The sequence below is a fragment of the Pteropus vampyrus genome, unplaced genomic scaffold (genome assembly GCF_000151845.1).
Source record: "Pteropus vampyrus isolate Shadow unplaced genomic scaffold, Pvam_2.0 Scaffold260, whole genome shotgun sequence".
NCBI lineage: Eukaryota > Metazoa > Chordata > Mammalia > Chiroptera > Pteropodidae > Pteropus > Pteropus vampyrus.
This window is the reverse complement of record NW_011889041.1, coordinates 1,082,524-1,095,508: the sequence shown is the minus strand read 5'-3', so window position 1 is coordinate 1,095,508 and position 12,985 is coordinate 1,082,524. Positions and strand designations below refer to the sequence as shown.

Here is a 12,985-nt window from a genome sequence, read left to right as displayed (position 1 = left end):
TACAATATAAGCATAAGTTTATCTTTAAAATCCCAAATGCTACATGTATAACCAAACAATTCCTTGAAGAATTTAATAAATATACAAATAACATTGGTACATATATAATGTCTATACACATCGTTCTTGTATATACTATCTATAATACTTAAAATATAAGTAATCTATTTAAGAGACATGAGATAAACTTGGAAAGATCCATATATGAGATTTACATGACGGATGTGTTGGAGAAAAATGATTTAGCTAGTCAACTTAGCTTTGTCTAGGAAGCTTTATGGATCAGATAATTTTTAAATAACAATTTATTACAGAAAAGGAAAATAAACTGCCCAAGTGTAAAATAGTTCATTTGAGGCAAATGGTTCGTGTTTTAGTTTATCAGTGAGACTCTCATGAGGGTTTGTGTATGTTATGGAAGTGGGAGACAGTGAGACAATAAATCCTTTTGTGAAGAAACTCAAACTGAGGTGAAATGAGAATTCAGGTAGAAACTGTTCTCTCTAGAAGAATATTTTATCCACTTCATAATTAAGCTGCCCCCTTTAATTCTCCTTTCCAAGCCAAAGAATAGTTATTTCTTTGGCTTTTATCCTAATATATCCCATTTTTAAGGTCTGTAATCTTCATGGCACTCAGCCCTAAATTTCCCACAGCTCTTAAACCATTAAGTACACAATTGGCACCATATTCAACTAAAAGTCTGAAAAGAGGAAAACATAAAAAGCCTGTGTCATGCACAGGTCCTATTGTTCTACTAGTGATTATTTATCCCCTGCAAAGTTTACTCTGCAAGCCTCAGTACTAGTTTCCCCCCACCTTCTTTCCTCTTATTCTCTACCATCATGCTTGAGTATTTTAAAACAGTATCTTTTGTTTGGAGTAAACCTGAAGTTCAGTAAATCCTCCCCCATAGGCTGTCTTTGGAGCTCTTGCTCTCCCAGTTACTCTCTTCTAAATGAAATCCAGATCCTATGTATTCCTACAGTGTAGTATACTTTACCAAATCCAAAACCAGGACTGTCATCTTTCTTAATATAGACATTATATATTTACTAACAATGCCAAAAATTGCAACAGCCTCTTGTGCAGCCCCATCACATATGTTGATCCCTTTTCAGCAAAGTTAAATTTAAATAACATCCCCCAGACATATAAGAGTCATATGTTTATTCCAGTTAAATTTTACTATGTAAGAATAGCCATTCTCCAAGTTTCCCAAATCTTTTTGGATTTTCATGTCACCCCAAACACCAAAATAAATTCCAAAAATAAAATAAAAAATCTTAAGTTCTCAAAATTATAATAAAGTAAATATATATAAAGTATCTAATACTCAAAAAAAAAAAACCCACTGGAAGAAATAACAAGAGAAAATACTTAATCATGGGAAAAATTTATTTTTCTCAAAATTAAAAACAAAATTATAAACCAAATAAATAGAATATTTATAATATATATCTCAAAGAATGAATTCTCTTCGTGTACCAGAAACTCTTATTAATTGACATGCAACATGCCATCACCACTACAGAAAATGAGTAAAGGACAAGACAGGACACTTCACACAAAGGGAACTCACCCTGTATGTCAGACTTTTATATTCAACTACCCACTTAAAATTTCTATTTGAAGGTCTAACACAAAAAGTTAATATATCCAAAACCAAACTCCTGATTTCCCTTGCCCAATTTTCTCTAGCCCGTCCTTCTGCATCTTGTTGCAGTCATCTTTGACTTCTCTCCCTTAAGTTTACATCCAATACATCAGCAAATCCTGTCAACATATTGCCTCACTACAACCATCTTGATGCTAGTCGCCATCATCTCGCCTCACCTTAAAATCTATTCTCAACACAGAAGTCAGAGTTATTTCTTTTTAAAATAACTTACATCACATCAGACCCTCTCTAGTGGCTCCTGAATTTATTCCAACTAAAAGCCAAAACCATCAAAATGGCCTAAAGAACCTGACTTGATCTCTTCTCTTTTCTCCCTCCTACCTACACCAGTTCATCTCCTACTAATTTGCCCCTAGTCCTCTCTTTATTTGTGGTTTGATAAACTCATGCAACACTGAAATTCTCTATCTATGATGACTACCAGTTCTTTAAGGTTTAATCCTCCATAGTGGGCTGGCTCCTTTCTGGAATTTCTAGACCATTCAAGGATACACTACAGGGGGTGGGGACAAAGGAAGGTGCTGCATCCCTGAGTGGGACTCTCTGATCAATACACTTTTAAGTCTGATGGTAGCAGAGTGCTGTCAATCTTCTTGAGTCACTTCTTAAGGGCAATGATATGAAAAATCATCTCCAGAATTCAATAGCGTAGTCTAGCTCTTTCTCATAAAAGATGATGGCCTTCATGGAATCTTAGAAAATCAGTATTGGAGAAAACCTGGGCCTCATCTGGCATCATCTTCTCATTTTCCAAATTAAGAAACTAAGGCCCTTGGAGGCAAAGAAACTTTTAAAAGAAAAGCAGAGGGCAAAACAGCCCCAGATTTGTCCAACGACCTATCTAAAGCTTGGGTTTCAGTAAGTACCTTACTTTATGAATAGTAATTAATAACAATAGAAAATGGACAGAAACGAGTATTATAAAAATCTAAACTTCCACAAAGTCATAAAATAGTTCTATTATGTTCCTACATATGGCTTCCTTTTAAAAGTCAATGTCATATCAGTATAATGGCTTTAATAGTTTATGAATTACCTAGCAAGACATATAAATATTTCCTCTGCCTCTCTTTTTATAATGATAAAATAGTAACACGCTCAGACACTGTTCTGATAGAGGTTATTTAACTGATAGAGAAATGAGAAAGCAGTGGAAGGATTTGAAAATAGCTCTCTAATTTTGTTTGAAGGCATTTTCCTTATGAAAATTAGTTTCTTCAGAGTAGAATAATTTCCTATTTAAAGCTTCGGTTGACTTGGCCTGGTTATAATGAGAAAGAGGCTCAAATTGCTTATTGAGGGGGTTTTAAACAGAACTAAATCCAAACAAAGCAGGATTCCCTTCGAAGTATTCCATCCAAGTTTCCTTGGTCCAGATGGCTTCAATCGCCAGCCAGAGGCTCCACCCACACCTTCCCACTCCCGCTGTGTGCTGGCCCTGGACACGCTTTAATGACCCTCAGCTGTTCTGGCTCCCAGGCTCACTTTCTCTTCCTGCCTGGCCACCCAATCTTATATCTCCAGCAGAGAGAAAGAAACAGCAGGAAAGGGAGATACTTAAGAAAAAAGTCATACCTTTGAATAAATAGAATTTTGACTAGTGTATCAGTTTTTTATTGCTGTTGTACCAAATTACCCCAAATACGGTAGCTTTAAACAACTCAGACTTACAGTTCTGCAGGTCAGAAATCCAAAATGCATCTTAGGGAGCTAAACTCATGGTGTCAGGGGGGTGGGGGAATGCATTCCTTCTAGAGGTTCTAGGGGAAAATCTGTTCCTTCCTTTTTCCAGCTTCTAGAGGCTACTTCATGCTGATCTCTGCTTCCATTACCACATCTCCTTCTCTGATACTCCTGCTTCCCACTTATAAGGACTCTTGTGATTACACTGGGCCACTCACATGAGCCAGGATAATTCCCGCATCTCAAGATCCTTAATTTAATCATATGTGCAAAGTCCCTTTCGCCACGTAAGGTAACACATACTCAGGTCTTTTAAGATTAGGACGTTAACATTATCCTGCCTGTCTGCCACAGTTGGTTTGTTCTTTAACATCAGATATCATCTAATACCAGCTAACATCTATTATCTAACATTTAGTATCAAATGCTACACGGCTATATCTACATATAAAATCATATGCACATACACAAAAACACATATTTACATGTACTGAATGAGATGGTACAATAAGTCTATTATAGCTTAAATAAGATTATTGTATCAGGCTAATTGCAAGTTTCCATTCATGGCAAGAAATTAAGAAAGGAAAAAAATGAAGCAAACTAGAGCTGATAACCTACGGAAGGCCTGCTTAGCACTCACCTCCAAATTGCTCAGTTTTTTGCCGCTGAAAGAAACAAAAGCCTACATTATTTAGCAGCGTTGTCAGGGGGGCTCTGTGTCATCATGAGGTGCCAGCAGATAAACTTCAGCTTGCGAAGTGTATCTGCTTTGGAGTTGAGACAGTAGTGCAGCTGAGAATAACAGAAAGAATACACCCCAGGGAAGTGGTCCCCAGGCAAAAGGGGCTCACATTTATAAAACTCATCTTACCCAGTTCACAACTCACACTGGACCTGAGGCAGTATTTTAGGTGGGATTAGGAGTTGCAGTGGGGGAATGCAACAAGTGCACCTGACACTTTAAGTAAGAAAGGGATGAGTTATAAGAGAAACTACAAGGCAAATCTTGGTAAGTAGCAGGAGTTAAAGATAAAGGCAAAAAAGGAGATGTTATGTTTGGAATCTATTCATTTCATTCAATTCAAATAGAAGCAGTCTGATGGTAAAGTTCTCATCCTATTTACTGTAAATACACTACCAGCTATTTCTATACTTAAAGTTTGGCCCTCTATCCCATATAAAGGTTTAAATGCCCATACTCTTATCCAGGCTAAATGCTTCTCTTGCACGTGGAACCAATGTTCTCCCACCTGCTTAAGAATATTCTCCCTGTAAATATCCCCAAATTCCCAAATGATCAATTTTACCCTTTCTGTCTTATTTTGTTCATCAGGACTCTTGTGATTACACTGGGCCACTCACATAAGCCAGGATAATTCCTGCATCTCAAGATCCTTAATTTAATCATATGTGCAAAGTTCCTTCTGCCATGTAAGGTAAAATATACTCAGGTCTTTTAAGATCAGGACGTTAACATTATCCTAATTATCCTATAATTATCCATTATAACATTATAGAAAATGCTATAACATCTCCCATATTTTTAAAACCCTTTTATGCCACATCTTTCTCTTACTATCACTCCATTTTTCTGCTCCCTATTATATCCCTTAGAAGCATTTATATTCACTGTCACCATTTTAACTTCTACTCTTTTCTTGAACCCATTTCAATCTAGCTTTGGTACCCACCTTCCCTGAAACCCTATTTATCAAGGTCCTCAATTACTTCCACATAGTAAATCCATTGGTCTAGACATAAATCTCAATTTTCTCAATCTCTTAGAAACAATGACACAACCGATCACGCTTCTTAAAATGCTTTGGCACTTGGCTTCTGGTATGCCACACTTTCCTGGTTTTCCTCCTACTTCACTGATTCTTTCTCAATTTCCTTAGCTGTATCTTTCCCTTTTTCCTCTGTAAGAGAGCCTTAAGTTCAGTGCACTGCCACTTTCTCTTCTCCAGTCATTTGTACTTACTCCCTAAAAGATCTCACCTACCTTGGTGGCTTTAGATACATCTACATGCTAAAGAGTTCCAACTGTGTATTTTCATTCTTGAACATATTCCTGAACTCAAGATTCCTTTCTCTAATATTCTAGGAGACGCTTTCAGCATATCCAAAAATGCATTCTCAATTTCCTCCACAAAACTGACATCTCCCCCAGTGTTGCCCAGCTTAGTTAACAGCACCATAATTCACCCAGTTGCTCAAACTAAGATCCTCTAAGTCTTCCTTGACTCTTATTCTCATGCCTCACATCTAATTTAACAGAAATAAGGGTCAGCTTTACATTAAAAAATAATCTAGAATCTGATCATTTCTCTTCCCTTCTACCACATCACTCTAGTCCAAGCCATTCTTACTTCTCACTTAGAATCTTGAAATAACCTCCTATTTAGTCTCCAGCTTCCATTTTTGTCCAATATAATCTACTCTCCACATAATATTCATAATTATCTTTCTAAAAAGTAAGGCACATCAAGTCACTTTCCTTTTCAAAATTTCCAAGTTGATTGCCATCACATTTAGAATGAATCTTGGTGGGTCATTTGAGCATCGCTGCCCCAGTCACCTAGCAGCTCCCTAGCTCTCTGCAGCTCCACTGGCCACCATTTTGTTACCTCTTCAGAATTCCTTAACAATCTCTCTAGAGAGTGTCGCCCATATAATTAACCTCCTTCCTATGCAAAACTGGTATAAATAGCCCCATAACATCACTACTCTTCAAAAATTGGCTTTTTTTTTTTTGTATTAAATTTGTCAGCAAAACTCTCTTAGGGACACAATAAGCTCCTCTTCTATCCTATCGGGGTATTGATGGTTTAACATTAGGCCTGTAGTTCTTTAATTGCTTGAACATTATTGACTCATAATACAAATCTTCCTATCCTTTATAGCAAGAGTTATTGTCTCATGATAAAGAAACTCTCTTAGGAGATACTTTTAGTAGCGACAACTATTTAACATTCAATAGGTAATTCCTAATGTTTATTTACTATAACGAACATTCTGACTGTAACTTACCTGTAAATATTTGCCTAAAATGCTTTAAAGTAGATTTGATTTACATTTCTTTAATACATAAATGTTCTTAAAGTTCTCTTGAATCTTAGAGGATAATATATTTTTGGAAGATTATAAGTGTACAACAGTGCATATATTCTTAGGAAAAATAATATCACCTTTCAAAAGGTTTTTAACTTGTGTGAAAGAATTTCAATCTAAATGGAACCAGAGGATATAAAATGGAAAATCACATGCACGTGCCCTCAGAAAAAAATAAAACTTAAAGGATTGAGAAACTCATTTCCCATAAACAACTGATTTACAGAAAACTGATTATGTTAGAACTTTCTGAAATGATAGGGAATTGGTTGGGGGTTGCCTCACATCAACCTTGGTAAGTTTTGCTTATGGTTTCCAGAGACATGAACAAGAAATGGGCTGAATTGAGCTTTGTTTGTATGACTAGACTGGTGTTGTCTGCTCCGTGGAATTCTCAAAGCTGGTCTCAAAACTGGTCACCCTCGGGAGAGGAGTGGGGGGAACAGACTCTAACTGAACTTTCCCCTCTCTACATTCCTTCTCTACAAATACTGACACTAAACCTTCAATGGACTCACCTGTAACTAGGTACATTTTGCATGTTCTGAAATGCAATTTCTCTGCTATTCCCAAATAAACTCATCTTTTTGACAGTTTTAAGCTTGACAAAGTTGACCTCTTTGTTAGGTCAACCCCTGAAAATTTCCACAGGTGTGAAGGGAAAATATAAAAGGATTTCTAAAATAGCTCTTCATTGATACTAAGAATTCACTAGACAATTTTTTAATGTAGCAATGCAATTTTGAAGTAAAATACCTAGAAAGTGACTAGGATGCTGACTTTATTGACAAAGCCAGTCTTAATGTTCCTCTCAGCTTGACTAAACTTTAGACAGGCTTCTTCCTGACTATAGGACCCTGACCTCCCTTTCCTTAGAGTCTTTACTTTAGAAAATTTGTAGTTGTAAATTCTTTCTCGGCCCTTTTGAGTTGCAAATCTTTTTTTAAAAAAAGCTTCTAACTTTACAACTAGGAAGGCATGTCTTTCTCAAGGACCTGGAAACCATCCTTTTGAAATGTGGAGATCAAGGAAGATAAGTATCCGGATCTCCCAGTCTCTGTGGTAGGGTAGTACCCTAACTTTGATGGGTGCCAATCAGCAAACACAAATGGCCTAATCACAGAGGAAAACTTTTGCCAGACTCAGAATAATTCAATTTGCTCCATCCCGTTGATCAACCCCCCTCCTAAAGTCCTCCAGTACTTTTCCACTAGCTCAGGTCAGCACTCAAGAACCTTCCTCCCTTTGTTTCAGCTGAGTAAAATTCAATCTCTCTCCCCTATTGCAATAGTCTTGAATAAAGTCTTCCTTGCCTGTTTAACTTTGCCCAGTGCAATTTTAACTTTGACACTATAGTCCCAGTACTGGAGATGACTAAGCTTTCAGTACTCACAGGCTTACCATCTTGACCAGGCTGTCCAGGGTAGCCTGGGTTCCCAGGCTGTCCAGGGTCACCCTAGAGAGTAAAAATCACTTTTCAGTACAAAACCAACCACATTGGTGCAGTCAGAACCCATCAAGGTTCAAAACCAATTACATTATTTGAAGCTTTTTTTATATTAAAAAACAAACAAACAGAAGTCCTAAAGTAGAGTTAGAAAAATGATGCCATACTTTAAATGTCTACCTTAACAAATAATGGCTTTTTATTATGTAAAACTTTCAATGATTTATTTCTGTGAGCATGCTATGTATAATAGGTAAAGTACATTTCACTGATGTAAAATGTCAAGATTATAGCAGGATACATTTTTAGAATTCTGGAAAAGCTGTGAAGTGTCATAGTAACTATAGTTTCAATGATAGCAATATTTCATTCACAAGTCTACAGACTTAGTTCTTTTCAAACATTTTTTTTTTCCTTTTTGCTTCTCAACTTTGTACTTGAATATATACATAAATCAAATGCTTAGGAGAAAAGCAGACACATCTCTCTCCATATTGCTTGGGTGGCTTACATCACGTTTTTGTTTTTTACTCTAAACATTATTCTACAGATATAATGACCTATAAAAATCCAATTTATAATTATTTTAAAAAGTAGTCCACAAGCCATGTGATCTTACACCTGGGACTCAAGTTTAAAGCTGCACAACAGTCATTTATTTCAATCCAGTCAATGCGTCACTTTGCTTACATTTATAATCTTGTCTTAACACGCTAAAATTCTAAAATTTTAATATTTTCATAAGAGCCAAGACCAAGTCAAACAACTCTGCACAACCCCCATAGTCCTCAAGCATATGTAATATCTAAGAAATAAATAAATAACATTTGCCTTCACCAACCAGAGATCTTCAAAGAACATTATTCCATATAACATGGCAATGAGTCCAGCCAGGCACATTCTATGAAACTCTAGCATGTGCCCAATGGCCAGTACTGACCATTCAGAGGGTCACTACCCTTGAAAAAAAGAAACAATGAAAGCAAAACTGTTTTTATAATTTAATTACAAGAAATACTTCAAAAATATTCTTCTCTTGCTGAGTCCATGAGGTCCACATGGGGCATCTTGCTGAAAAACAAGTCTCAGCCATTAGTATGGCAACCAATCTCAACTCAGTAATTCTTCACTATTTTCATCAAGAAATTGCTCACAGAGAACTCCAGTCATTTATACATTATCTAAACACCAATGCTAAGGTTACTTTCACAGAATCAAATATTCTGGTCTGAAATACTCTTCAAGCTACTGACTAGGAAGATTTGTTCCTGAAATTTACCAGGAAAAATGGAAAGAACTAAGTGAACTCTATTAAGGAGCCAATGAAGAAGGGAGAGGCTTTTCACTTAGGAGATGCCCAAGTGGCTTAACATAAGGAAGAGCTGAGAAAAGGAAGAATAATAATGCTGAAACATTTAATGTCTTGCTAAAGAGAGATAATTTATAATTCTCATCCAAGGACTTCCCAGTGTTAGCTGGGCAATAGGGAGCAACATTCTGGTTTTCTAGCTTGTTAGAATTTTTTTCTTATTTTGAGAGAATCCACATTAATCTCTAGCCTCCCTGCCATCCTTCTTTTTCCATGTTCAGATTGGACTCATTGCTTTTCAACAAATTTCATCTTTCTTTTTCTCCTGGGAAGATTTTCTTCCTTTTCCATGTAAGAGTCAATATGACAAAATTTTCTATCACTGCACCGTCTTCATTATTCCATTTTCTGTTGATGTCTTTTTCTATTGAAATGCTATGGCAACTCCTATATCACTGATCACTTATTCGAAACTAGAGTTTTCTTAAAGTTTTCCCTTGATCAGTCTTTACTTGTCATTTGAAAACATGGTGCATATTTTCTACTTTTTTAACAATGCTGTATATCGAGTAGAGATTCAATAACTATTTGCTGATTGACTTATTTCAAATCAAATGAAATCTCCTGTTCACAACCCCTTCACCTGCAGAATATTAATTATCAGCAAAATCTAGGACATCAAAAGGATCTGAGAGGGTATAACCTCTAGTATGATGAGGCCAAAATAAAACTTCAGCACAAGAAACAGGATTTGTGTTTTTATGCTGCCTAAAAATACAAAACATATTTAACAATAACATTTTAAATAAATCAAAATCAAGATCCAAGGGGAAAAAAAAAGTCACCCACAAGATAAATCCAATGTGACTTCATGAGGACCATAACACTGGTCAACAGCCCCATGGGGGAAAATAATCTCTTTTGCGGGTTTTATTATTGCTGGTGCATTTTAGTGGTTATTTTGACTATTGCCCTACTGATTTGTTTTCAAAACTCAGGTAGGTTTGGTGTTGTGTCCAGTTTCCATAAAATTGTAATAATAAAGTAAAACCCTAACTAATTTGGAGAGTAGGCCAATTAGAATAAAAACTCAATTTTATTACTGTAATAAAAGCTGACTCTCAACTTTTCTTGTTTATTGTATGCTAGACACTGCTTTAAGGGATTTACATATAACATATTACTTAATCTTCATAATAATCCCACAAAGCAGGTAATTTTATTAGTCTAATTATATATGTAGAAAAACTAAGCCCCAGGAAGTTTAGGTAACTTGCTCAAGGTCGCATAGCAGTAGTGAAGATGGGACTAGTACTCAGCCAATTCAGCTCCAGAGCAATGTTTCTAAACACTGTTACTCCTGCCCACATTAAAATGCATACACTAATCAGAACCAGACCTGCTAGCATATTTAACATAGAAAAAAAATTCCAAATACATTAAATTAGACATACCACTTATTATTGTACAGCTGTGACTAAATTCCCAATCCACTTTCTTCTAATTTAGTTGAAATATTTGTACATTTTAAATTTTAAAAAATATCTATTCAGCTGAAAAGCAATACTTAACTTATGTTGAATTGAATTTGTGCCACAGGATTTTTGAGCTGTTGACAGGAGTGGAAATGTCATGGACTAAGTTAAAATATCTCTGAATATGGCTTCTCAAGTAGTGTAAATATGAATAATTAATGTAAAAAACAGCTGTGCTTGCAAAAGCAATCTAATATTTAAAGTTGATTGACTATAAAAGTGTGTTTGGAACTCTTCATGCAGGACCAAATCCCATTTTATCAAGCCCTCTCCTCAAAATCCTTGTGCCTTCATGCTACTCAAGGCCTCCACAGGAGTATCTGACCTATTCTAGTCCCTAAAACCAACCTCTTTCCTCCCTCAAAACTCAAACACCCACTCTTTTAGGCTAGAAAGAATCTACTTAGTCTGGAGAAATTAACATAAAAATGTAAATGCCCAGTAGCCCCTGAAATTTTCCAAAGGCTTTTTGTGTTTTAGACAGAGGAGACTTTGAGAGTCCAAATGAATCTCTAAGTGGTAGAATTACTAGGGTGAAACAAAGGGCATCAACAGGGATATAATTGTAGAGAGAATGGTATTTCAGAGCAAAGAATTTAGTAAGAAGTTGTTCCTTTCTAAAAAATAAAAGAAATGCTTTCTTTTTACTTCTGAAGTAATAGATCTAACATTTAAGTTTAAATCAAATATAGAGAATTTTTCCCCACAAATGTTCCTATGGCTACTAAAGTGGGGGAAGAAGCTGTCATTTGTATGTCTTTTATAAAACTGCAAGCAACAAACGAACAAGACAGAGACTCATAGACACAGACAAGTTTAGTGTTTACCAAAAGGAAAGCGGGGGAGGCAGAGAGGTAGATACGGTAAAGAGGGTCAAATATATGGTGACAAAAGGAAATTTGACTTTGGATGGTGAACACACAATACAATATACAGATGATGTATTATTAAATAGTATACCTGAAACCTATATAATTTTATTAACCAATGTCACCTCAATCAATTTAATTAAAAAAGAGAGTTGCTTATAAATTGGAGATTGCTTGCATCTTTCATAAAGAACAAAGGCAATCTTATAGGTTAATAGGGAGGAGGAGTGAATCATTTTTTCAATGATTTCATAATTCATTAAAAAAACAATTATTGCTATTAATCACTGTGCTAGACACTAGAATTCCAAAAAAGAATTTAGTTTGTATTAACCTTCATTGTAAAGTGCTTGCATTTAAAAAGTATTCCAATAGACTGATTAATTTAGTCACTTCCTATGTTGGACATTAGGGATACAAAATGAATAATCTATTCTTCAAAGCACTCACAATCCAGCAATATATGTTTTTCTTTGCTTATTGAAGAGTATAATGCTGTGATAAGTCTAAGTGTGTGACACTATAGTTAATTTGACCCAATTTTTCATTAAGATTGTTGTATTTGGGGTTGTCATAGTTAGAGAACTTTTAATAGATGAGTTTATTTTAGACTAAGCACTTACCCACCTATCCATACAAGAATTTTTCCACTGTTTCAGTTTCAAGACTCAACTCTCAACTCCTAGAACTCTATTTCTTGCTAATAAAAAGAATAGATTTATTTGCACAGGTCAATCTGTTTGATGGACATCTGTAAAACTGTTAGAGAGCATCTAACAAAATAGACAATAAGTCTCACTTGGATCTATAGTAAAATTGCTTCATCTGCTCTAGCTCCAGTTCTGCTGACATAATTAAAACCCCATCAATTTTCCAAGTCAAAAATTCTCTAAAGGAAGTGCAACTCAGAATGTTGCTAGGGATTCTGTTTTTCACATTCAGGTCCCTGATGTGGATAAGGAACCACCTCCAGGGGAAAGAGCCCTAAGAGGATGGAAGAGTGTGTGTGTTCTTTTCCTCCTGCCAGATTTTCTGAAGAAAATGGAAAGCAGATCAAGAAGGCACGCCAAGTTGAAGATTGGTGGAAAACTGCATTTTCATTTAAAGTAGTGGATAGCAATGGGGTTACATTATGACTAAGAAAAAAGAATGAAAATGAGTAACACATGAAACTTGAAAATATTGGAAATCAGATAAGACAAAGCATGTGCTGAAAAATTTGTTGTAGAAACATATATGAATAAAAATTGGTACCACTGCAATATGCCTAATGGATCACTAATGAAGAATCAGAAAACATCAGAAGCATCTGGTGCTTCCTCAAAAGTATACAGCCCATTAGAAACT

General features: G+C 35.6%; 1 protein-coding gene across 1 annotated transcript in view; it reads right to left on the bottom strand.

The window, feature by feature from the left end:
• Positions 1 to 12,985, bottom strand: part of COL21A1 (collagen type XXI alpha 1 chain) — a 166,960-nt gene that overhangs the window by 77,119 nt on the left and 76,856 nt on the right. Inside the window, exon 10 of the mRNA XM_023520361.1 lies at positions 7,872 to 7,934. Within this exon, the coding sequence (XP_023376129.1) occupies positions 7,872 to 7,934 (63 nt within the window). The remainder of the gene's footprint in view (positions 1 to 7,871; positions 7,935 to 12,985) is intronic.